The 24,279-nt window shown below is 41.2% G+C and overlaps 1 protein-coding gene across 3 annotated transcripts; it reads left to right on the plus strand.

Moving 5' to 3' along the window:
• The first annotated feature begins 1,362 nt into the window (after nt 1–1,362).
• LOC141917770 (zinc finger protein 131-like) lies at nt 1,363–22,810 on the plus strand. Of its 3 annotated transcripts, XM_074811247.1 has the most exons (8): nt 3,514–3,654; nt 4,097–4,723; nt 4,942–5,226; nt 5,452–5,553; nt 6,733–6,877; nt 9,815–10,500; nt 16,846–16,976; nt 21,319–22,810. In XM_074811247.1, exons 5-8 carry the CDS (start codon nt 6,744–6,746, stop codon nt 22,042–22,044), a joined length of 1,677 nt encoding a protein of 558 aa, XP_074667348.1. In that variant the 5' UTR covers nt 3,514–3,654; nt 4,097–4,723; nt 4,942–5,226; nt 5,452–5,553; nt 6,733–6,743; the 3' UTR covers nt 22,045–22,810. The 3 variants fall into 3 exon arrangements, with proteins under 3 accessions (XP_074667347.1, XP_074667349.1, XP_074667348.1); XM_074811248.1 differs by lacking the exons at nt 3,514–3,654; nt 4,097–4,723 and adding an exon at nt 1,393–1,486; XM_074811246.1 differs by lacking the exons at nt 3,514–3,654; nt 4,097–4,723; nt 4,942–5,226 and adding an exon at nt 1,363–1,486.
• Nucleotides 22,811–24,279: the final 1,469 nt, after the last annotated feature.

The following is a 24,279-nucleotide window of genomic DNA, read 5'->3' on the forward strand; positions in this document are numbered from 1 at the left end:
TCTGAATCTTGTTAAAACTTTGATTTGGGGAGACTTGCTCTGTTATTTTGAGTGGGGTTTTTTTGTAAGATCTTCCTACAAACCCAATCGCACACAAATATGCACCAGAAGTTAGGGAGTACCTGCTATCTAGTTTCTTCTAGCGCTCTGAAGATACCTGCTTCTTTGCCACGTCAGAATTTTCCATCTTTATGTTCAATGCTTGGTTCGATACTAGCTGCTCTCCTGACTTTCTTCATTTTGTCCATAGTAAGTATAACAATATAGTGAAGAGTATGTCTCAAATTCCTTTAAGACTCATTCAAGCCTAATAACTGTCTTCTCTCAGAAACCATATGTTCTTCAAAGTGAGTTAGACTATGAAAAGAAACAAAGTTTCTGCATTAATGTGACTTTGAAATGATTTTGCCTTTTCTGTGGCATTCTCAGTGTGAGAACTGTGTGAATGTGGGAGTTGAAGATGAGTGCTGCTGCACAGATCTGAAGCCATTTTGCCTGAAGTTTATTTGTGAAATGCTTTAATTGAAGCACTTGGACTCTCTCCAGAGATTATTTTGCATAAGCAGCACACTAACATCAGTGTCTCATCCACAGGCACAGAATTCTGCTAAACCTCTTCAGGTTTGAGAACCTCTGCAACCCACCCCCAGCTATGTTTGTTGTATAAGTAAGGGAGAAGGAGCCATCAGATTACAAGCCTACATGTCTCCTTCAAAAGGTTGGCAAATAATATATTACCTTGCAGGGGGAGAAGCATAAGAAGGCTGGGTGAATAAGCAGCTCTTTGTTCTTGGGTGTGACTGCACATTAAATCTCTGACAACTCCTATGTACTCAGAAGCTGAAAAGTACTGCTCTATTACATCCTTATTGAAAGGAAGTAAACATCTTGTGTCCACTAGATACAAAATATGACTTAAGTATTGAAGATTTTCAGAACTGTTCTTCTACCAAGTGGATTGGTAGAATTGCAAGAAGTAACTTCATAAGGATTCTGACATTATACTGCTGAGATGTTGTAGAATAGTTAGCTGTGGAGATGTTACATCCCTGCAGTATTTGCTTTGAGGGAGGTAGGTCCCTGCTGAATCTGTAGAATAAAGAAATGCACTTACCCAGACTGTTTTTTCATGTGTATAAATAAGGCCATACTCCACTTCATTAACCCTAATGTTTCCTACCTGTCAGCTAAAATCAGGTAAGCCTGTTACCAAGACACTTTGGTATTTCTATTAGTTTTGTAATCCCTGAAAAGTGCTAGTTAGTTTGTGTTTGTATACTAACCTGACTGTGTGTAGTATTTGCTAAGTGGCACGGTATTCTTACTGTCCTACCACATCTTTTGCAGACTAGTCCTTTTGCCATGGAAGCTGAAGAAATGATGGAATGTATCCAGGAATTCCCTGAACACTATAAAGTTATTTTGGATAAACTGAATGAACAACGTGAGCAGGACCAGTTTACAGATATCACTCTGATTGTTGATGGTATGTATAGGCCTGAGAACTAGTTGGTATACAGAGAATTCTGAAAGCTGTGCTGGGAAGCTGTTGGGTTTGTCACAAGTCAGCTGTCAAACTGGGCTGCTAACAAATTCTTGCTTCTGTATTGGTGTGCAAGTTGCTTGCAGAGTTTCATTTAAAATTTTGGGCTGAACAGAGTCTCCAGCAGTGATTAATAATTTTGCTTCTCCTTTTCCAGACAAGGGGCTAAATATTTTCAGATAGAAGCCCACTTTGAAACTGCTGTATTATATTTAATGTGTTGTCTAAGGATTTCCAAAACATTGTAAAAAACATCTTTCCCTATCTTGAGCTGACTGTTTGCATGCAGAGAACTTATACAAATATTGGTTCGCTGTTTAAAAAAAAAAAAAAAACAAACAAAAAAACCAAACCAAAACCCACAAAAACCCCAAACAAACAGCTTGAAACAAGATTGCTTTCTTGCTTCTCTGGTATCTGCCTAGTATTTTAATATATTGTTAAAATAGGGTAGAACAACTCACTTCTTATGTCTTTAGAACACATAGAGTATTAGTTTAAAAGGAAGATGGATATATAAGTGCTTATTATTGTGGGGATTCGGAAGGAGTCCCTGCAAGAAAATGGACATGTGAACAATCCTGCATATGAGCAAGACTGGCAAAGTCTCAGCTTTGGCAAGGATGTGATGAGGGAATGACCCTGGAAGAATGAGGAAGAACCCAGGAAGTTAAACAACTTCAGGGTGTGGGTCTGGGCAGAGAAGAAGTTTGTACAATGTCGATGTGGCAGTTCTCAGCCAATCAGAAGAGAGCTTAAGGAGCATGTGCAAAGCTAACTGTCCAATCAGAAAGAATTATACCATGTGATTTTATCTTGTGATTTTCACCTGCAGTATAAAAGACTTGTCCACCATATTAAAGTTGGCATTGCTTAATCACCGTGTGATCATACACATGTCTGTATCTCCCATATTTGGCGACCAATGTGGGCTGCGATCAGATTAGCACAAGTCCAAAAAGGACTCGGTGACGTGCAACTAACTACGGGAAAGCCGGTCGAAATTTATCCAGACGCTGCCCCGGTGTCTGAAGGTGAGAATCAGCGCACTGTAACTTTAAGGCTCCGCAGGACGGCAGCCAGGGATCCGCGAGAGGCGGCGGCCGGGGAGGAATGGGGTCTACGCTTACCAGAGACGAGCAAGCAGTAGTGAAACTCCTCCAACTGATCCTCTCTGTGAGAGGGATAAAATATGACAAGTCCGCGTTAGAAGGCTTGTTAAAGTGGAACCGAGAGAAGGGACTTGTCCCCAGTCCAGGGCTTGCATTTCAAGCGGCTACCTGGGAAGCCATAGGGAAACAGCTACGGGACTCGGTTAGTGATGGAGGAAAGTCGGCAAAAGAAGTGAGCGGTTACACCACGCTATGGAAATTAATCCGAGAGACACTACAGGGGATGAGTAGTGAGCGCGCGGCTGAGGCGTCTGCCGCTGCAGCTCTCGGACCAGCCCCTAATCTTGATATATCAGCCACGCCGCCGCTGCCCCGACCACCGCCGGAAGGACGGACCGGCCCCTTCCCCCCCCCTCAGCCCCCTCGCCCCGGAGCGACGAGGGAGGGGGGTGCTCTACGCTGCTTGCGGCTCCCGCCACGCTGGGTCAGCCGAAAAATCCGTTTGCCTCATCGATTGTGCCGCCGGGACTGCGGCGAGCAACAGGGGCTGGAAACAGCGGAAGTGTATCTGATGCCAACCGGAAAGGGACTGAGGAGAGACCGAAAGAGTCAAAGGACTCCAGTAGTGGGCGGGACGCAGATAAGAGCATGGGGCAGAGCAAGTCCGCAGAGGAGACGGCCACTGTCAGACTCCTGCTGCATATACTCTCTATGAGAGGGATAACTCATAATGACACTTCTGTACGAAGGTTACTTAAATGGTGCAGAAACCACGGCTATCAGCGACCACTTGGAAGTTGGTTTCGGACACTCTTAAAGCGCGGAGTTGGCAGCGGCGGCTCCGGGCCTCCACGAGCCCCCCCGCCGCGGAGCGACTGCCTGCGGCCATCTGGCACCGCGCGATCGTCCGTCCCGCCTCCCCCGAACACCAAAAGCGGCAGTTTTTACAGAAGGTGCTGACACTGGGATGCGGAGTCCCTTGTCCAAATGCTATAAGATGTGTGTATTCAACTTTCTTTCTTTAGCAATATTAAGAAGCAAGACCTCAAGTGTTTAACCTTATTAGAAACTCCCTTGGTTTTCCCCCTTGAGTGGTGGCCAGGCTCTGGGTGGAACCCAACAGGAGGATGAGAGCAGATGTTTCCGCTCAAAGAAAGTTGCCAGTTATTTTGGCCTGCTGATTTAGATATATGAGGCTGGACCTGCTTGCAGCGATGTTGGATGCCTCACCTACGGATGGACGCATCGCGTAGGGTTTCCGGTTTGCGAGGAAGGGCACTCTAAATTCTCGCTGCATCCAGGGTTCCCCAGCAATTGCGGATCTGAATGTTAGTACCCCCATTATAGGGTGGTTGAAGAAATTGTTAAAAGGAGCAATCATTGTAATTATTGTGATTATTGTGCTTGCTATTATTTTGCCATGTTTCATTTCTTGTGTTAGACAATCGCTACGAAAAGGCTTACAAGGAGTTTGGATTGCTCAAAAACAAAAAGAGGGATATGTGGGGATTCGGAAGGAGTCCCTGCAAGAAAATGGACGTGTGAGCAATCCTGCATATGAGCAAGACTGGCAAAGCCTCAGCTTCTGCGAGGATGTGATGAGGGAATGACCCTGGAAGAATGAGGAAGAACCCAGGAAGTTAAACAACTTCAGGGTGTGGGTCTGGGCAGAGAAGAAGTTTGTACAACGTCGATGTGGCAGTTCTCAGCCAATCAGAAGAGAGCTTAAGGAGCATGTGCAAAGCTAACTGTCCAATCAGAAAGAATTATACCATGTGATTGTATCTTGTGATTTTCACCTGCAGTATAAAAGACTTGTCCACCATATTAAACTTGGCATTGCATAATCACAGTGTGATCATATGCATGTCTGTATCTCCCATATATTATCTCATTAGAAAAGGCGATCTCTGATAGATCACTTAAGATTGCTTCTTATCCAAAACATATCTTAGAAGGCAGTGTCTACTAGGACAGACCTAGCTAAAGAAGAATCACCTGATCCTTAAAAGGATAGCAATAACTCACTTGAAGGAAAAGGGTCCTACAGAGCCTGGATTAGAAAAAAGTAAGCAAATGAAGAAAAAATTACTCTTCTGGAATCACTGTAGTTTCACTGATAACACTTGCACAAAACTTATCCTGAATGTTTGTTCCTGCTCTAGTATTACCAAATCCATGTGTTGAGCTCAAAACTGTTTTCTTGTGTGGCTGTGTAGTTCTAATCCATGTTGCTTCCCTTACCTCTGTCTCACGGAGCCTTATGAATGTTCATGCCTGTGCCAGGGAGAAGGCAACACAGTGATGGGGAATGCACAGTCTGGAAAATGGGAAGAACAGAGCAGAACTACTCCTGTTCTGCAGGGGTCTTTATGCTGGCAGAAGTGATGATAAAGTACATCTGTATGTAAGAGCAGCAAAAACCAAGGAGAGCCTGGATAAAACCTGAGAGCTGAGCCCAAGACATACAGGAAAAAGTTTGCACAGGAATTTCCCATAACTTAAATATCTGAAAAGAGAAACACTCTGGAGTGAGTCTTCCAGCTGATTGAGTTGCAGAGCTTCAACAAGGTCAGTGATGTCAGCAAGGGTCTGCATGACATGGGACAGGCTAGCTGCAGTGGTATCCCATGTTACAAGGACTATATCCCATAGTTACAAGTGACTATATGCTGCTGAAATAGATTTGTAGACTGGGTGGTTCTGCAGCCATTCTCCTCTCTGCATCTGCACTTATTTTGCACTATGAGTTAGGAAGGTGTTATCCTAAACCAAAATTTTTGTCTCTCTTTGTAGGTCACCATTTCAAAGCTCATAAGGCTGTTCTTGCTGCCTGTAGCCAGTTCTTCTACAAATTCTTCCAAGATTTCACTCAGGAGCCCTTGGTGGAGATTGAAGGTAGTCTGATGCAAATAACTTTTAGAGTTGTGTGCCCAAGCTCAAAATGAATGTAGTATCCTTGGTATGGGCTTAAATGCATGCTTGGTCATATCAATTAGCTTTCTAGATCTTAGCTCTTGAGTTCTGAGGTAGCGTTGTGGTTTAATCCTGGCTGGCAACTAAACACCACACAGCCAGACTCGCTCCTTATTCCTCCCTAGTGAGATGGGGGGATAGTTGGAAGAGTAAAAGTGAGAAAGACTCATGGGTTGAGATAAAAACAGTTTCATAATTAAAAAGAAATAATTTTTTTTTTAATGGTAAGGAAAAGAGGGGGGAAAAAGTAACAGAGAGGGGAATAAAACTCAAGAAAGACAAGTGATGCAAGTGAAAACAGTTGCTCACCACCAACTGACTGATACCCAGCCAGTCCCCAAGTGGTGGTCCCTCTGCCTGCCTCCCCCCAGTTTTATTGCTGAGCATGACGTCATATGGTCTGGAACATCCCTTTGGTCAGTTGGGGTCAGCTGTCCTGGCTATGTCCCCTCCCAACTTTTGTGCACCCCCACCCTGCTCACTGGTGGGGTGGGGGTGAGAGGCAGAAAAGGCCTTGACTGTGTGTAAGCACTGCTCAGCAGTAACAAAAACATCCCTGTGTTCTCAACACTGTTTTCAGCACAAATTCAAAACATAGCCCTGTACTAGCTACTATGAAAAAAATTTAACTCTATCCCAGCCAAAACCAGTACAAGTAGCTATTGCCACTGGAAAAAACATCCCCTGAAAAAAAATTAAAAGGAAAAAGATGTTTTGACTGGGGTGCAAGAACAGGATAGATGTGGAGCAATACTTGCCTGGTAGGCAAGGAGCAAGTTCCTGGAGCAATACTTCAGCTTCTGGTAACTTGCTTCTCAGAGGTCTCTTGAGACAGAGATCATATTTTTATGTTTAAATTTTATACTTTTTATTATTCTATACAAGCAGCTTTTTGTACATCTTATTCTTCCTTTTATCTTTGCCATGGCATGACTCTGTAGTTGTTCCAGATTCACATGTTTCTATAGTAGACTTTTTATTCCACTGTGAGCCTTTCAAGGGTGGTATCTTCATGAAACTGGCTGTCAAAGTACTGTGAGCAGGCAAGTGTGTAAGACTAAAGAATTGCTAAAAGAGGCTGTTTTTCTTGCTTGTAAACAGGTGTAAGTAACATGGCATTTCGTCACCTAATTGAGTTCACCTATACAGCAAAACTAATGGTCCAAGGTGAGGAAGAAACAAATGATGTTTGGAAAGCAGCTGAGTATCTACAGATGTTAGAAGCGATCAAAGCACTTGAAATCAGGTAAACACATAAGCCTCTTCTTCCCAACACTGAAATATAGAGTCTGAAGAATCCTTTTACAGGAGCTGGCTGCCAGTGTTTTGCAGTGCTGTTCTTTTATCCTGGAACCTCCTAAACTTGTGTGGGACCATATACTCTTCTACTATAAGATATGGGTCAGAATTATGAAGGCTAAAAGATGAATGTCACAGTTTTTGGGCTGGAACTTGATGATAAGTGACATAGCTGGTAAATGTTGCAGATATTGTAGGGCTGTGACTTTGTGGTAACTAATACCAGGTCTCTGCTATCTGACTGCCCATGCCTAATTGAGAGCTGGGTGCCCAGTGATGATGTCTCTCAGGTAATTGGACCACATTAACAAGTTTGTGCTGGTATCTTGATTTCATGCAGTTTTCTGCTTTCAAGAGAATAGGCAGTGATTTTAAAACTCCTTGGTGCAAAACTAATCTCTCAAACTTCTTGAATAAATGTAATTGTTATAATTGGTTTTATAGGGGATCAGTATTTAAGCAAATGTTGCTGTGGCACCTTTTATCCAGTACGAGGAACTGTACTCTGTTACCAAACTCCCTGAGAAAAGCAGGTGCCATTCCCATCATGCTGCTTTTCTTCCCCTTCCTTCCCTTTCACAAAGTGCTGTCATGTTCTCATTCCTTCTGTATGTTACACTATTCATCTATCATGAAGCAGAGGGAGGGGCAAGAAATGCCTCCCAGCATTATGGTTATCCTTGCTTTCTCTTCTAGACCTGCTGTGAAAGGTCTTTGTGTTCAGGCTAAGGAAAGACTGTTGCTTCCTCTTTATCTCCCCATAGACACACTAGCTAGGGAGAGTGGTGTTGACCCCGAGTTCTTCGAGTAGGCAAACAAACAAACAAAACCTCCATGATGCGGTACACTGGAAACTTGGTTTTCAACATCAGTGTTGATTTTTCTTTTTTTTTTTTTTTTTGAATCGACTTATTCTGTGGATTGGTAGCAGAGCTGAATAAGTATGTGTTTGGGTTGGTTTCTTTTAATAGGAAAGATGGGATTGTGCATTTCTAGTCCTACTCCAACCCCACCAACACCCTTTTTTTTAACATTATTAAGATTAAGCATGGTATCGCCAAAAGAACTTTTTCATTCAGGAAAAAAAGGAGACCTTTGCTGTCTGCTTGAGAAATTTAAGAGACTTGAAACTGAAAAAGTATATTCTAATTGGTATCACTTGAAGTCTGTGTACACCATTAGAGCTGTTGAACCAGGATTCAGATCAGTCCATCAAGCTAAACTGTCCAGCCTGCAATTATTTCCCACTATTGTATAATGTTATGCAGTTTGTTGGTTATGCATCACTAGTAAACACTGTAATTCTTATGTTACGAGGAAATAAATGTTTTACTTAACACACACATGTGCAAGCCAGTCTATTCTTAGAGTTATTCCTATTGTTCATAGATCTTTGAAATTATTTTTTTTAGTGGGGTTTTTTTTGGTTAGAAAATCAAACTTGAGTAGCACTGTTAGTCTCTTTTCTCCTCCATAGTAGGAGGGTGAAGAATTGCAATACAGTGCCTCTGAGCTTTGACTGAAAGGGGTAAGCTTCAGAAAGTTCAGCTAAAGTAGAGATTATTATAGAACTAACCATTTGTGTAATGCATCAGAGTTGTACATCACATAATCTAGACTAGAAAGAAAACAACCAGCTGTTATTTCTTGAAGTACAGTGTGTTGTATGTGTGTATCCCCCATTCAAAGTTTCACACCTGAGCCACACAATGTGCTCAAGGATGGTAGTCTCCTCTTTGCTGAGCAGATTATTATTTTGGTATGTGATCCTGGAGCTCTGCAGAATGTGCAAAGTAACTGTCACCACCTAAACATCAGAAATCCCGACTAGATAAAATTAAGTTTATCTGCTCAGTCTTCCTGTATCTGAATATAGTAAGGTGTAATTTAATAAGGTGTATCCTGCATTAGGTCATTAGCTACACATCTCTGCCATATGACATAGATACTAGAGAAAAACCTTATCTCTCCTATTATTAGAAAACCTGAAATTGATAAGGGAGTAGGTTACATAAAAGGATTCATCAGGCTGCAAAGGAAGGTAAAAGCACAAATTACTTTTATCGGTCTGATTTGAGGGGAAGAGAGCCACTCATTTTTGAAACTGATAACCAGTATTAAAACCTCCAGCATGTAAGTGCTTTGGATAATCACGAGGGTGTAACTTGAAAGCATTGGCCTACTCAGCTTTGTCTGTGTTTGAGATGGGATATCCCTGACACCTTGGAAGAAGAGGGTTGTGTGTTTACGGTGCAAGGAGAAGAGGAACAGAGCTGGGGGTTTTGTTTAAGCCCAGAAGACTAAATTAGAATACTCTTTCCACATCCCAGGGGCTTTTTTTTTTTTAATCTCAGCTGTTAGCTGTGTGCTTTCCTGAAGTACAAGATGTTATAATCATTGTGTGAAGTCACAGCTGTAGTGTTTTCTAACAAGCTGTAAGTGCTGCAGGCAATTGCATGCACTCCAGAGCTTAAGAGGAAGGACTTGAATCTTATTTCTGAGTAGGCAGGCCAAATAATTCCTTTGGGAGAGTTTTCTTTCCAAGTACAGAATTTCACAAGTTTCTTAGCTAAACCTATTTCATTAGGCTAACTGGCCTTTCTTCTTGATAGGTGGTGTGTATTGTTCAAGCAAAGCTATTTAAAACACTTTAGTAACCTTATGTCAAAGGCTCCACAGCTTTAACTGTACTATTCTACAGCTCTAAAGAGTATAGATTAAGGACAAATTAGCTTCTGAAATGCATGCAGGTTATGTGGTTGTTCATCATTCAGCTGCTTTGTGAAACAGCTAGTGAGTGTTTAATGCAGAAGCTCAGTATCAGGCAGGAATTGTTATGTCAGTGCTTATGGATCTTAACTATGTTTATGCAAATGCTTTGCAGGAACAAAGAAAATTCATCACCCTTAGAATCAAATCAAACGCAAGGTAAAAATAAACCAAAAAAGAGGAAGATAGCTGAAACCTCTAATGTTATCACAGAAACACTGCCATCTGCAGAATCGGAGCCTGTTGAAATTGAGGTTGAGATTGCTGAGGGGACAATTGAAGTGGAAGATGACGGCATAGAAACACTTGAAGTAGCTTCTGCAGAGCAATCTATAAAGTACATACAGACAACAGGTACATCAGATGAATCTGCTTTGGCTCTTTTGGCAGATATCACCAGTAAGTATCGTCAGGGAGAGACAAAATGCCAGAGCCAAGAAGAAGGTGATAGTGCAACTGATCCCTCATGCAAACAGGTAGAAGGTATTGAAATTGTGGAACTTCAGCTGTCACATGTGAAGAACTTATTCCACTGTGAGAAATGTAACCGTTCGTTTAAATTGTTTTACCATTTTAAGGAACACATGAAAACACACTCTACTGAGAGTTACAAGTGTGACACATGCAATAAAAGGTACCTACGAGAGAGTGCTTTGAAACAGCACCTCACCTGTTACCACCTTGATGAAGGTGGTGCCAGCAAGAAGCAAAGACCTGGCAAAAAAATACATATATGCCAGTACTGTGATAAGCAGTTTGACCACTTTGGACATTTTAAAGAACACCTCCGGAAGCACACAGGTAAGAGCACTGCTATGGTCCTGTACTTGTGGCTTTGGCTCTAGCATTTTGGGTTTTTGCATGTTTTGGGGAAATAGAGAATGTGCTGAAGAGAACACGAGTCCTGAATACTAGAAATACTTGGCTTCTAGTTACAACTAAAATGCTGGGGTTTTTTGTTTGTTTGTTTGTTTTCCATTGATATATATGAGGGATTGAGGTGGTTAAAAATAGGCACCTAAAACTAGAAAGTGCTAATGAAGCTTCTCTCTCAGGTCTATTAAATCTTAAAGAGTTTTTCAAAATCATTTCTTAAAGCATTTCTTCTGATACCATAAAAGTCGGTCAGAGAAGAACTCTCTAAAACTCAGAGTGTTAGAAAGCAGGCATTCTTTATTTCAGCGCTGGGTGCATGGGGGATCTCTCCACCAAACATGCACACCTTAAGCCAGTGAAACCCCGACTTAAATGCAGGTATCTCATACATATTCATGAGGTCTTACAATACAAACATACATATTCATAATGATGTGTAAATAGTCCTAGAATTTTCTGTATTAACAGTCTCTTCCATCTTGTCTGAGACGTGATGTGTATCCTTGAGATTGATGTCATCCGCTTATCAACATTGTCATGCTTTCCTCCATCTTATCGAAACGTGATCTGATGCGCATCCTTGAGCGGTGCCATCTTCCTTGGTTCTCGGTTTGATGTGTGATGCATATCCTTGAATGGGGAGTCATCCTCTGGGTTGAAAATCACAGGTGCCCCTTGTCTGCAGGGGGGTGGGTGCAGGTGTCCTCCATCTCTGGGTATGCAGGTGTCCTCCATCTCCGGGTGTCAGAGGCCCCAGTCCTTTGTCCTTGTTTTACAATTCAGAAATGCCTTGCTTTTACAGCTCAGACATGCCTTGCTTTTACAGGTTAAAGGAATTTTAGCTTAAAGTACAATTTAAGTTTACTATAGCTAACTATTTTACAGTTATGCTTAACTTTCTTAATATACCTATATCACTTCTTCAAACGTACCAAACTGACAAGCTACTCTTATTTTCACAATTCTACTAGTAAATGTTTCTGTTGAAATATGATCTGAACCATGAGCTTCTCAGTGGAATACACAGTTTAAAGGGTTTCTTTAACAGAACTTCTGAGCAAATTCCTATTAATGCATTAGGCATAAAATACCCTTGTAACAACTCTCTCTTGTACCATCTTGTTTGAAAGTTTCATCCTTGCTCTTGACATCTGTCACGGATGAAAGTATTAACACGGTAATGGTTTTAGCAGCAAATCAAGATTTATTAATGACTAGCAGCACTTAATCATTAGCCAATTTAAAGATTTACAAAATAATTCAGTAAAATATGTTACAATTAAAATAGTGACTTAACTACAGATTTGAAGATGACAAGATTCACTCTAATTTACTATACAGTACCTTAAATCAATATATACATGCATGCATATTCACAAACACAAAACATACAGGCAAAAATACTTGGATCCACTAAAATAAGTATGTACCCACACTAGTGAAAATAACACATTGGCAGGTAGAGAGGTGAGTGAAAGAGAAGCTAGCCCAAAGTTAAAATTTCCCTTTTCTCGAGTTTGGAGTAAATACAATGCATTGTCATTCCTTAATGGGTGATAATTGAGACTTGAGTAGGTTGACTTCACCCTGGCCTCTTGTCAGAGCAGAGGGTACCTCGAGGAGTTGATACCTGAGAGGTGTCCCAGCTCAGGAGAGATGCTGGTCACAGGCCTGCTGTGATCCAGGAGAGCTCAAAGGGTCTCACTTGGGGTCGCAATATATAGGGTCCAAGATAATTGACTTCCATCAGGTACTTTTCCACTTCAGCCCAGCTCGAGTGATGAAATATTTTGGTGTTTTCCACCAGTTGCATGGGCCCAGAACTTGCTGGACGTGCAGTTCTGTTATTGTTTTCCTTCAACCACATCCCGGGTACAGATGTACTGAGCTGTCAGGAGGTGATGGACTGTTATAACCACTTCAAAGGAGAGCAGGAGCCAGACTCGTCAAAGGGGTGCCTTAACGCTCTGGTTCCCAACCATTAGTAGTCTTTACCTCCACAGGTTGGTATGACCCAGAAGAGGGTTGGAATCACACCAAGCACTTGCACAGCAAGTAGAGAGTGTGGGGGATGGTAGAATTGCACCACCACATCTCATGTATGATTTCATTTTCTTTGTTAATTAACACAGCAAAACACTTCTAGTGACTATAGTAACTTTTACTGTAAAATCTGCCTCTGAAATCTGGATAGTATCTTTTGAGTACAAAATGACTTGTGCTCCTTCTGTATAATATGGGAGGTTGAGATGCTATTCATCTTGCTGAAAAGTCTGTACTATCTGAATGTATAACTGAGCGTTATATAGATAGCTCTCTGAATGTAAAATATGTGTTGTTCTGATCTTGTTTAATATGTCAGTCATGAGTTATCAGTAAGAATTTAATGGAGGGTAGCAGTCCTATTTTGTGGCTTGTTGTTGCTAAAGCCTTTTAATTGGAACTTTGCATCTCTGTATGGGACTGCTGAGTATTGATGTTATGACACTGTACCCAGTCTACTCCCAATAGCCCCTTAAAAGTTGCATTTATAAAAAGTCTTTGGCAAATCCTTGTCCCCAATGAAATAGGGAGTGTTTCTCCATTATAACTGTGTGAGCCAGCACAGTCAGGATGCAGGAACAACCACAAAACCACAGATGAAGTGCAAAGAGTAAATTTATTCTTGTTACCTCATGACCTGGGGGATCTCCACAGCAGCACCCGGGCAGAGGCATGCAAGCGGGGATGCAGGCACTGCAGAGCTCGGTCCTTGCTGGCCAGAAAGAGGAGAAAGAAAAGAGCTTGAACCTGCTGCTTTCACCTGTATATATCGGGGATTTTCGCAGGCGTACTTTTCCACTGTGCTTTGATCTTTCCCACAGCAGGGCAGGAATCTCAAGGATGTTTGATAAGGTGCCTCTGAGCTTCTCACAGGCCTGTGTTATCTAAACACAGACATTTGACCTGTCAAGCACACAGAGCTAAGCAACAATTAGTGTGATGTATTTGGGCATGTTTACAGTCCTCCTCACTAATCTTCCATTATATTCCCACAATGACCAATCTAAATACAAGCTACTTAACAAAAGTCTTTTTAGAGAAAAGTTTGTGGTGGATTGACAGAGTAACCCAAATATCACAATATGTTGGTTGCTGTTGTGACAAAGGATTTTGGGTATGAAGCAACTTAGCATATCACAGGAGATGCAGAGTACTTTCCATGTGTTATACTTGTATCAATAAATATTTAGAATCTAATGACTTCCAATTCAGTGTTTTGAAAGCCTTAAGCTTAAAATTAAACCAGATACTACCATTTAACTGTGGTTTCCTAAGGTCAGTGGAAAAACTCCCATTGAGCCCAAGGCTAAGTTCTTAATTCTGTATAGCACTGGTTGAATACGAAAATGCAATTAAAAGACAAGAGAGAAAATGTCCTACAAAGTATTTGATCCTGTTGCTGCTTAATCACAACACCAGCAATAACATGAAAGTAGCAATTGGAGCAGAAATAGAGACCTTATCAGGATTGGTAATTCTTTTTGATGCAGGAATTTGACATTACCAATGGCTATTATCTTTGTCTCAGTAAAAGAAAAGGAGATCTATGGAGTTTTTCTCACACATGTACGGTGCCTTAAGCAGCTTCTGAATCTCTGGGGAAAAAACTCAAAATTGTCTTGTATGTCATGTAACTGAACATACTAACAAAGTCATCTCCAGAACTTATAAAGAGGGAAGTTTTTTGGCCTGATCTAATGATTCTCTTTTTTTTTTTTTTTTTTCTTTTCCCTTTATGAGAATGAGATTTCACTTGCCAATCATAAGTAATTCATAGGACAGAAATTCTGCAAGGCTGCACTTAAATAATGTATACCTGTTGAGTTCAGTAGCTCTACTTTGTCTTACATAAGAGCAATTTCCTCATACAGAAATGAAGCTATTGCTCTCATTGTGTTTGTCTAATCCTGGTATTTTGCAAAGCTTATATCCCCTAGCAGAAAGAAATACTGAACAGCTTTGGTTCCCTCTGATTTTATGGGGAATTTTGACTGCTGAATATTTCTCAAAGTTAGGCCTTCTTGATTATTTTCTTTCTTTTTTTTCCTTTTATGGAGAGTATGTGTGTGCTCACATGAGCAAAGATGGAAGTGAAGGAGTTGTGATATGCTCTAAGCAGCCAAATTAATCAGTCCTTGTCTGAAAACCCTGTAACTGAAGTAATTTTGCATGCAGATTATACAAACTTCTTAGGAAAGATGAATCAAGATCTTTGCCATTCTTAATAAATCTAAAATATGTTTTACAGGAAGTGTATTTTGAACTGCAAATAACATCTTCCATAGGAGTGAATAAATGGACTCTATTTACATACCTTTAATAAATGATCCCAAGAAGTTCATTTGATAAATACCTGCCTTTGTGTTTGTGGGGGAAAAAAACCCAAAACCAACAACAAAAAGACCCCAAACAAAAAACCCCAAGTAGGCTTACTATTTCTCTCTAAACCCAATCTAAATAATGATATGGCAGCTTTATGGTTATGGTTGAATTCCCTGGTATTTCTTACATAATTAGACAAAATTCACTGTGTTGTTAATGTCTTTGGGTTAAAAAATATTTATTTTGGGCAATCTCATTCCTGTGGCTGTAGGATTTTAAAGGACCAGCACAATATTGGACTATCTTGGCTCAGAATTTCTGTCCTGTGAGTTACTTATGGTTGGCAAGTGAAATCTCACCTGTTCTCATAAATGGAAAAAAGATAGTTTTTAGATCAGGCCAGAACCCTCCCTCTTTACAAAATCTTACTTAGATGAGACTAAACTTGTAGTTTGATGACACCTGGGGGAAGGGAAGCAAGTTGCCACCTTTAGCAGAGGAGTTTATCCCCCAGCTTGTCAGTGTATTTCTCAAGCTAGAGGCAGACTGACACGCTCTCTGTGTCTTCCATCACTGCTGTGACCAGTGTAGCCAAGGTCACAGCATTGATTTGCACTGTGCAAGCAGTCATACAATGTCTTTTGGCCTTTGGATATTGCCACTGTTGTCTTTGAATTGTCACTTTCAGATACTTTTGACAGAATACATTGAAGATTATTGAAGAATTTGAGTAAGAACAGAATAAATCTGTCCTTGACTGGGCAGTGCCTTGCTCCAAGTAACTCCTTTAAATGTGACCAGATTGCAGGGCAGGTGAAAGTCTGTGGTGTGAGTTTTGTTTGGTAGTATTCTCTTGGCTCACCAATGTATTTGGTTGCTCGTGCAAAGTCCATGATTTTTGATCTACAAGACTGATGGCAGTTCAGCATCCTCTGTATTACCTGTACAACAGTTTCTAAAACCAGAGCCTTTTATAACCATTAAGGGGAATATTCCCACCATTTAACATTTTTCTGTGGTCTTTAGGTGTATAAGCGAGAATTATAGGTTACTTGTGGATTTCTCTTGAAAAGCTAGTTAGGCACTTCTGAAAATACAGGTTTATTGACTTTCCATCTCAGTAGTCAATAACTACTGCATTCATGAAAAGCTAGGCTTTTAAACTTAATCTAGCTAGAATAGATTCTTGTGTTACTCACTGAAATGTCTCAGCTTCTTTTGGAGTTCATTAAGTAGTTTGTTTCAGTAGTTCTGTTGATATCGGTACCTCCACAGATTAATTATCAGACTTTCAGAAGAAATACACTGTTCCTAATTTTTTGTGCTTCAATTTCCTTGAATTTCATTGCATTTGTGCTTGATGAAATTAGTAAACAGAGACACCAGTTGTTCTTTGTTACTACTTGATGAAGGTAATAACAATATACTACTTTGGATGAAAGTAGTTGTTCTTGGAAATAAAACTTTGTATTATTTAAATACTTCCTCCTTTAATATGTCACTTTGTATATGCTAATGTTGAGTCTTTAATTGTTAATATTATCAGATGAAAAGAGAGAAATAGTTGCTATTTCTTTAAGACATTTTGTCAGAATAGTAATCTAACTTTCATAAAAACCTAAATGCACCTTAAATGGCACTGGGAATTATGTTATACTGTTGGGTTTTTTTATTTTTTTATTTTTTTTATAAATGAGAATTATGACTCCACATTAGGTTTTTGCCCTTTTATTTACATAAATAAAGTTTACATAGAATGTCTTTCTCTTCTGTAGAACAATCTAGTTGGCCACGTCTTTACAGTGTATTTATCAACCTACACAAAAGGGAGAGGGGAAGAAGGGAGACCTGACTGAAAACTGCCTGGTTTTATATGCTTACAAATCCACGTGTCTGTCTTAATAGGTGAAAAACCATTTGAATGTCCAAACTGCCATGAACGTTTTGCTAGGAATAGCACACTCAAATGTCACCTGACGGCCTGTCAGTCTGGAGCTGGAGCTAAAAAGGGAAGAAAGAAGCTGTACGAATGTCAGGTGAGTAACGGAAGTAGCAGAGTCTGAGGCTATATACCTCCTTCCTGCGTTAAGGGAGTGTGGGAGTACTGAGCAGGAAAGGCAACAAGAGTGGGCGAGTGGGCTTATGTCTCCAAGAGCTACTTTTAGTAAAATAAATTATAATGATTGCATTCAACCACAACATGAGGGTAAATTCTTATATCTAAATAGTTCTATTTAAAATAGGGAATTACTGATATGGAGCTTCATAATACTTTGTTAATCAGAGTTTCTTGTGGATAGGTAAGTGTTCATTTGCATCTTGCTGATCTTTCTGCTTCCTTTTCAAGGTTCTTGATGTGCTGACCTAGGCCTTTCCTGCTTGCGAGCATGTTTCACTAAAGTCCAAAATACAAAGTATTATTTAATTTACTATTTTATTATCCTCCTCTTTAATACCAAGATATTGGCTTTGTCTGGAAAGTCATTCCAATTTATGATGATAATCTGTAATGTCTTTTAAGCAAATATAAATGCTGTAGATGGATAGCTAGGGTACTTGGTCACTATATGTAGCTGACATTTGACAAGCTGTTTGGAAGAATGTTACTTAGCTTTTAAATGTTGATTCTGAAAAGCTAAAAAATATGAAATATGAGGTTGGTTGTAGCATTTTTATTTGCCATTTTGCTGTTCCACTGCTGTGACAGTCACAAATAAAAACACACTTCCCCCTCTCCCCCCCTTAAGGCTCTCGCCTTATTCAGTTCACAGAATGGCTGTGGTTTGAGGTTAAGCTGGGTTGTGTAGTAAAGAAAACTGCTGGATGTTGGCTTTATTTGTTCCAAAAAACCAGAGTGATCATATTCACAGAAAGCAGCGAATACTGGCAGGAGATGAATGAATTCTGTGTGCTGCTAATCAAATCATTTAATCAGAAGTTTTACCGATGTTGTTGCATCATTTAGTTGTTGTTCTAGTCTGGTTAATTCTTGGGAGCATACCTTTGTCTTAAAGATAAGTGTTTTGAACATGAAAACTACTGTATAACACAAAATTGTACCTAGTAGCTTTATTGAAGATACTGTTTTGTCTTTGTGACCCTTTGGTTTAATTGCTTCACCTCATAGCTTTCTCTGTAACAGATATTGTGAATGTGAGTTAGTGTTATTTCAGCCTGCAGCAACTACAGCAATTATTGGATAAATTTTTCTTGAATTTTTTTCTCTTTGGAAATAAATTAGACTAGTGTTCAATAAATAAAATCTTGGCTCACTGAACAAAGAGGGGAAAACAAAATTGTGCTTGCTTGATGAGCACTTTTGGTGCTCTTCATTGTATGCCTTGAGTATTGAATTAGGCTCCATGTGGCAAGAACAGTAATTATGTGCTTGGGCATTATTAATAGTCATTACTTTTATGTATGACTAAGTAATTTTGAGTGCTTATCTAGAAGATTAGTATTTTAAGAAGTGTGTGTTCAACTTCTTTCTAAAGCGTGAGCCAGGGGGTGGGGACAGATGACAAAAAAAGCATGTCAGTAGCATCAAAAACATGGCTTTAAGACTAAAACAGCAAAATGGGAATATTCAGCTCCATTACACAAACCTGTTCCTTGAGTTAATTCCTGTCAGATACTCCATCATCCTTCTGTGCTGTTGCTGAAAATTGAGCAGATGGAACATTTTGTTTCAAAAATATTTGCCAACAGTGAAGGGGTGCCAACGGTGAAATGCGTGTTCTTTGCTTCTTTCTGCAGCCAAGAACACTTGCATGGAGAAAGACTCCTGAGCCTGTTTCTTTACTCCGAGCCTGACTCTACCCTACTCTTCTCTCTCCTACCCTGGCACCTCATTCATTTCCGCAGTCTTTGTATGTTGTTTTTGGGCTACTTACCTCAGTGCCAGTTGAAGGGAAGGAAGTGTACTTAAGTGCTTTGTGAAAATAGTACATCTGCAGTCAAAGCAGTACTTTTAGCTGGAAGAGACTTAAAGGGATAGAGTTTTAAGAGATTTTTATCTGCTGAAATCACTCAAGTATTTTTTTTGAAATGGCAAATTGGGGGAGTTTAGTCTAGCCAGGTGAATCTTACAATGCCATGAAAAAATGAAAGCTGATAAGGAAACATTGGCTAGTAGTACTGCATCTAGAACTTCAGTAAAAGGACAGTTTATATTACACTTTCATCATAAGATATTATTACATAAATAGCTAGCACCAGACATTTATTGGGGTATTGGGGTATGTGAATTTCACATAAGGTTAAAGTAAGAAAACTTTCAAATGCTGTATTGACTCATAAATCTTTACAGAAACATAGAATGATTTGGGTTGGAAGGGGCCTTAAAGATGATGTAGTTCCAACCCCCCTGCTGTGGGCAGGGACACCTCCACTAGCCCAGGTTGCTCAAAGCCCCGTCCAACCTGGCCTTGAACCCTTCCAGGGAGGGGGCAGCCACAACTTCTCTGGGCAACCTGTGCCAGTGTCTCACCACCCTCACAGGAAAGAATTTCTTATATCTAATCTAAATCTATCCTCTTTCAGTTTAAAAATGTTACCCCTTGTCCTCATGTTTCTTGTAGGCCCCCTTTAAATACTGGAAGGCCACTATAAGGTTTCCATGGAGCTTACTCTTCTCTGGGCTACACCACCCCAACTCTCTCAGCCTGTCCTCATAGGGGAGGTGCTCCAGCCCCTTCGTGGCCTCCTCTGGACCCACTTGAACAGGTCCATGTTGGTGCCCCCAGAGCTGGACACAGTACTCCAGGTGGGGTCTCACAAGAGTTGAGTAGAGGGGGAGAAGCCCCTCCCTCGACCTGCTGGCCACACTTCTCTTGATGCAGCCCAGGACACAGTTGGCTTTCTGGGCTGTGAGCGCACATTGCTGGCTCAGAGTCAGTTTTTCATCCACTAATACCCCCAAGACCTTCTCTGCAGGGCTGCTCTCAACCCACTCCTCACCCAGCCTGGATTTGTGCTTGGGATTGCCCAGACCCACGTACAGGACCTTGCACTTGGCCTTGTTGAACTTCATGAGGTTTGCACGGGCCCACCTCTCAAGCCTGTCCAGGTCCCTCTGGATGGCGTCCCTTCCCTCCAGTGTGTCGACCGCACCACACAGCTCGGTGTCATTGGCAAACTTGCTAAAGGGTGCACTCAATCCCACTGTTCATGTCCCTGACAAAGATGTTAAACAGCACTGGTCCCAATACCGACCCCTGAAGAACGCCACTCGTCACTGCTCTCCAGTTGGACGTTGAGCCTTTGACCACAACTCTTTGAGTGCGATCATCCAGCCTATTCCTCATCCACCAAGTGGTCCATCTGTCAAATCCACGTCTCTCCAATTTAGAGACAAAGATGTTCTGCGGGACAGTGTCAAATGTTTTGCACAAGTCCAGGTAGATGACGTCAGTTGCTCTTCCCTTATCCACCAGTGCTGTAAACCTGTGGTAGAAGGCCACCAAATTTGTCAGGCATGATTTGCCCTTAGTGAAGCCATGTTGGCTGTCACCAATCACCTCCTTATTTTCCATGTGCCCTAGCATAGTTTCCAGGAGGATCCGCTCCATGATCTTGCCAGGCACAGAGGTGAGAGTGACTGGCCTGTAGTTCCCCAGGTCTTCTTTTTTTCCCTTTTTAAAAATGGGGGTTATGTTTCCGCTTTTCCAGTCAGCAGGAACTTCACTGCCACGACTTCTCAAATGTGATGGATAGTGGCTTAGCCACTTCATCCACCAGTTCCCTCGGGACCCGCGGATGCATCTCATCAGGTCCCATGGACTTGTGCCCTTTCAGGTTCCTTAGATGGTCTCCAACCTGACCTTCTCTTAAAGTGGGTGATTCTTCATTTTCCCAGTCCCCGCCTTTACCTTCTGTGTCTTGGACGGTGTGGCTGGAGCCCTTGCCGGTGAAGACAAGGGCAAAAATGCAAAGAAGTCGAGTATGTCAGCCTTCTCCATATCCTGGGTAACCAGGTCTCCTGTTTCCTTCTGGAGAGGGCCCACATTTTCCCTAGTCTTCCTTTTATCACTGACATACCTATAGAAGCTTTTTTGTTCCTCTTGATGTCCCTGGCCAGTTTTAATTCTATCAGGGCTTTTGGTCTTCCTAACCTTAATTTGTTTTTAACCTACCTAATTTTGTAGGTATTGTGTATGCACAACTCAAAATGGCACACTGTTTCTTAAAAATCAGTAAATACCAGGTCTTCTGTTCATCTGAAGCAGACTTCTTAGCTTTTACCTCTAAAGTACATGTTGGGTTTTTTTAATCCAAGTAGCAAGAAGCTATACTATGTGAAGCTGTTACGTGAAATAGGCACTATACTTTGTTGTATTTCTGTTGGCACTGTTTAACATACTGTATCTTTTGTTTCAGGTCTGTAACAGTGTGTTTAACAGCTGGGATCAATTTAAAGATCATTTGGTAATACACACCGGTGACAAACCCAATCACTGTACCTTATGTGATTTGTGGTTTATGCAAGGCAGTGAGCTGAGAAGGCATCTCAAAGACATGCACAGTATTTCAGAACGAATAGTGACAGAAGAGATTCTTCCAGTGGAAGCTGTGGAAGCTGAACCAGTAACATCAATGACTATTATAGAACAAGTGGAGCAAGTCCATGTCCTACCAGTAATTCAGGTACAAGTGGATCCTGCACAGGTAACTGTGGAACAGATGCACCAGAATCTCATACAGGACAGTCAAGTGAAAGGCACACAGATAGAGGAACTGCAAGAACAGGTGCAAATTAGTTACTTGGAATTTGAACACATTCAGACTGAACAACATGCTGAAGTTCATGTGGAGCAGTTACATGTTGAGCATGTAAATCAAATAGAGATGGAAGAAGTACAGGCAGAACTTATAGATGGAACAGACCTGGAACAAGTAGAATATGAAAGTGTTGATCAAGGAGAAGCAGAAAAAAAGGAAACTAGTCAAGTAGATGATGCAGATAAGGAAGATCATGAACAAGCTGAAGACTTTAAACCTCAACAGTTCATGGACACACAGAATGAATTTAGGGGGGAGGGTGAGGGAGGAAACGGATTCCACATGGAGGCAGCAGGACACTCTAAAAGGGATGCTTTAAATTAGGAAAAGCTCAGTAGAATCTGGGGTAAACATGAGCTGGAAGAAAGCTACCAGCAGACTCTTCATTTATAAATGGTCATTTTTGAAAATTAATATTTTTGAACATAAATATAGAGAAGATTTGTCTATATGGTATCAGGTTCCTGTTTTTTTTAAATGAAATTTTCACACTTGACACAAAGATGTTGTAAAAGCCATAGGTATGAGTACTAAAATGTGGACTGAAAGGTAGGAGCATAAATATTTTTAATTAATATTAGACAATAAAACAATACCGGCCATGAAATATTGCATTATTTGATTCATCCAATAAATTAGGAACAACTGAGTGACTGGCAATTACAGTGCCAGATCCCAGTGGTGAGAATCAATCTAATTTTAATAAGATTAATAGCTCATTACTGTAAAGTTAAGTTTGTTTAGAACATACTTTCCTAGCTCTATGTTTAAGGATGCTAAGGGCTTCTAATTATCAGTTATTGCCTTGAGATTAGAGTTGCCTCCATACTTCTGAAAAACTTTCTTTTCAAAGCCTTAACTAAAGGGAGGAATTTTTGCAAGGACGTTCCCTAATGCTCTTGGTAATACTGTAGATCTTAGTTAAAATCAGGCTTTTCTATTCAGTCTTCTCAAATGCAGAATTACTTCCTGGGTTTTGTGCTTTTATTTAGTCTCATTCAAAATGATTCTTGTGTTTCATCGTAGTGTAGCCTTTGAGAAACTGTTGCAAAACAAATATGGATCTCAATTAAAATTTCAAACAATTTGATTAATGTAACTTGCATTCTTTTTTTATGATGCTTTGTGTTTTTTGAGATTCAAGTAATATGTGATGAGATTCTGTGCAGAGTGAAGAATGTGGCCCAATGTTAAGCATAAAAGTAGAAGTTGGCTATTGTATTTGTACCTGGCTTCTGATAAGAAGCCTGTCTTTTGATAACACATGGGGGACAGGCCTGCTTGCTTAGCTGCATAACTAATTTTTTAGGTATTTGTGCATATAGACACAAGGTCTGTATCTGTGGAATTAAAGGAACAATCTAGCTGTGTGTCTAACCACTGAAACTAACTTTTAGGTAATTTAAGGCCCAATGTAAACTGAGAAGGTATGGGGGATTGGTGACAGGGCCATGGTTTGGTAAGCACAGTTGGGCTGGTTTTTTGTTCTGTTTGATCTCCCCTTTTCAACAACAGCTTGCAAATTTGGTAGGAGAGAAACGATGATCTGTTGTTGTGTCCACTGCTGCTGAGCCAGGGTGGGAGTGTGGCAGGGGCACGAGCAATCCCCTTCTCACTCTGAGGGACAGGGTGTCACGGTCCACTCGGTGGACTCATGATGGTTCCTTTGCTACGATCTCGAAAGTGCAAAATTAAGGTGACCAACACCAAAGGGGATAGCAGTAATCAAACAGTGAAACTTTATTGTGTTGCCCATGAAGCGGCACACGATAGTTAGAGATGGGTGAGAGAAAGGAGAAAAGTAAAGTTAAGTTTAGAGAGAGGAGGGAGAGAGGTTATAGCTACCACCGCTGATCTCACGACGTCCTAACGGTCCCGGGTCCAGCTGATGCTGCGTCATTGATCGTTGTGGTCCTTGGTGGGGAAGCTTCCAATTTTCGTTGTCCAGAAGTCATCTTTTATGCTCAGTAACACACCTTGCTCCTCCTCTGCCTCAGGGGTCTCCGCCCTTCTCAGAATTCAATTATCATATCTCCGCCCTTCTCGAGCGAGGCCATCACGCGTGCGCAGGGAGGAGTGTCCGAGGTGTGGTCAGTCTTGGAGGCGGGTAGCCTTCGACCAGGAGGTGTGTTTTGGTATTATAATGAAGCAAAGTTCGTCTAAAGTTCATGAATTCTTCATCGATGTTATGGCAACAGTTGTGATCCATCTCTTTTGACAGTGGCTATGCAATTATCTCTAACAGCTCCGGCTAGGCCCAGGTACCGAGCAATAGCACAGCACTCTGTACTGCACGGCTCAGGCACCGAAGAACAGCACTGCACTGCCTGCACCACCCGGGTCAGTGCTCAGGAGAACAGCACTGCACTGCCTGCACCACCCAGGTCAGTGCTCAGGAGAACAGCACTGCACTGCCTGCACCACCCGGGTCAGTGCTCAGGAGAACAGCACTGCACTGCCTGCACCACACAGTTCTGCATTCAGGAGCCTTTGCACCACATTCCACTCCGGGGATCGGCAACTGTGTTCCAAACAGGCCGTTGTTGGGTACCTCACTGT

The sequence above is a fragment of the Strix aluco genome, chromosome W (genome assembly GCF_031877795.1).
Source record: "Strix aluco isolate bStrAlu1 chromosome W, bStrAlu1.hap1, whole genome shotgun sequence".
Taxonomy (NCBI): domain Eukaryota; kingdom Metazoa; phylum Chordata; class Aves; order Strigiformes; family Strigidae; genus Strix; species Strix aluco.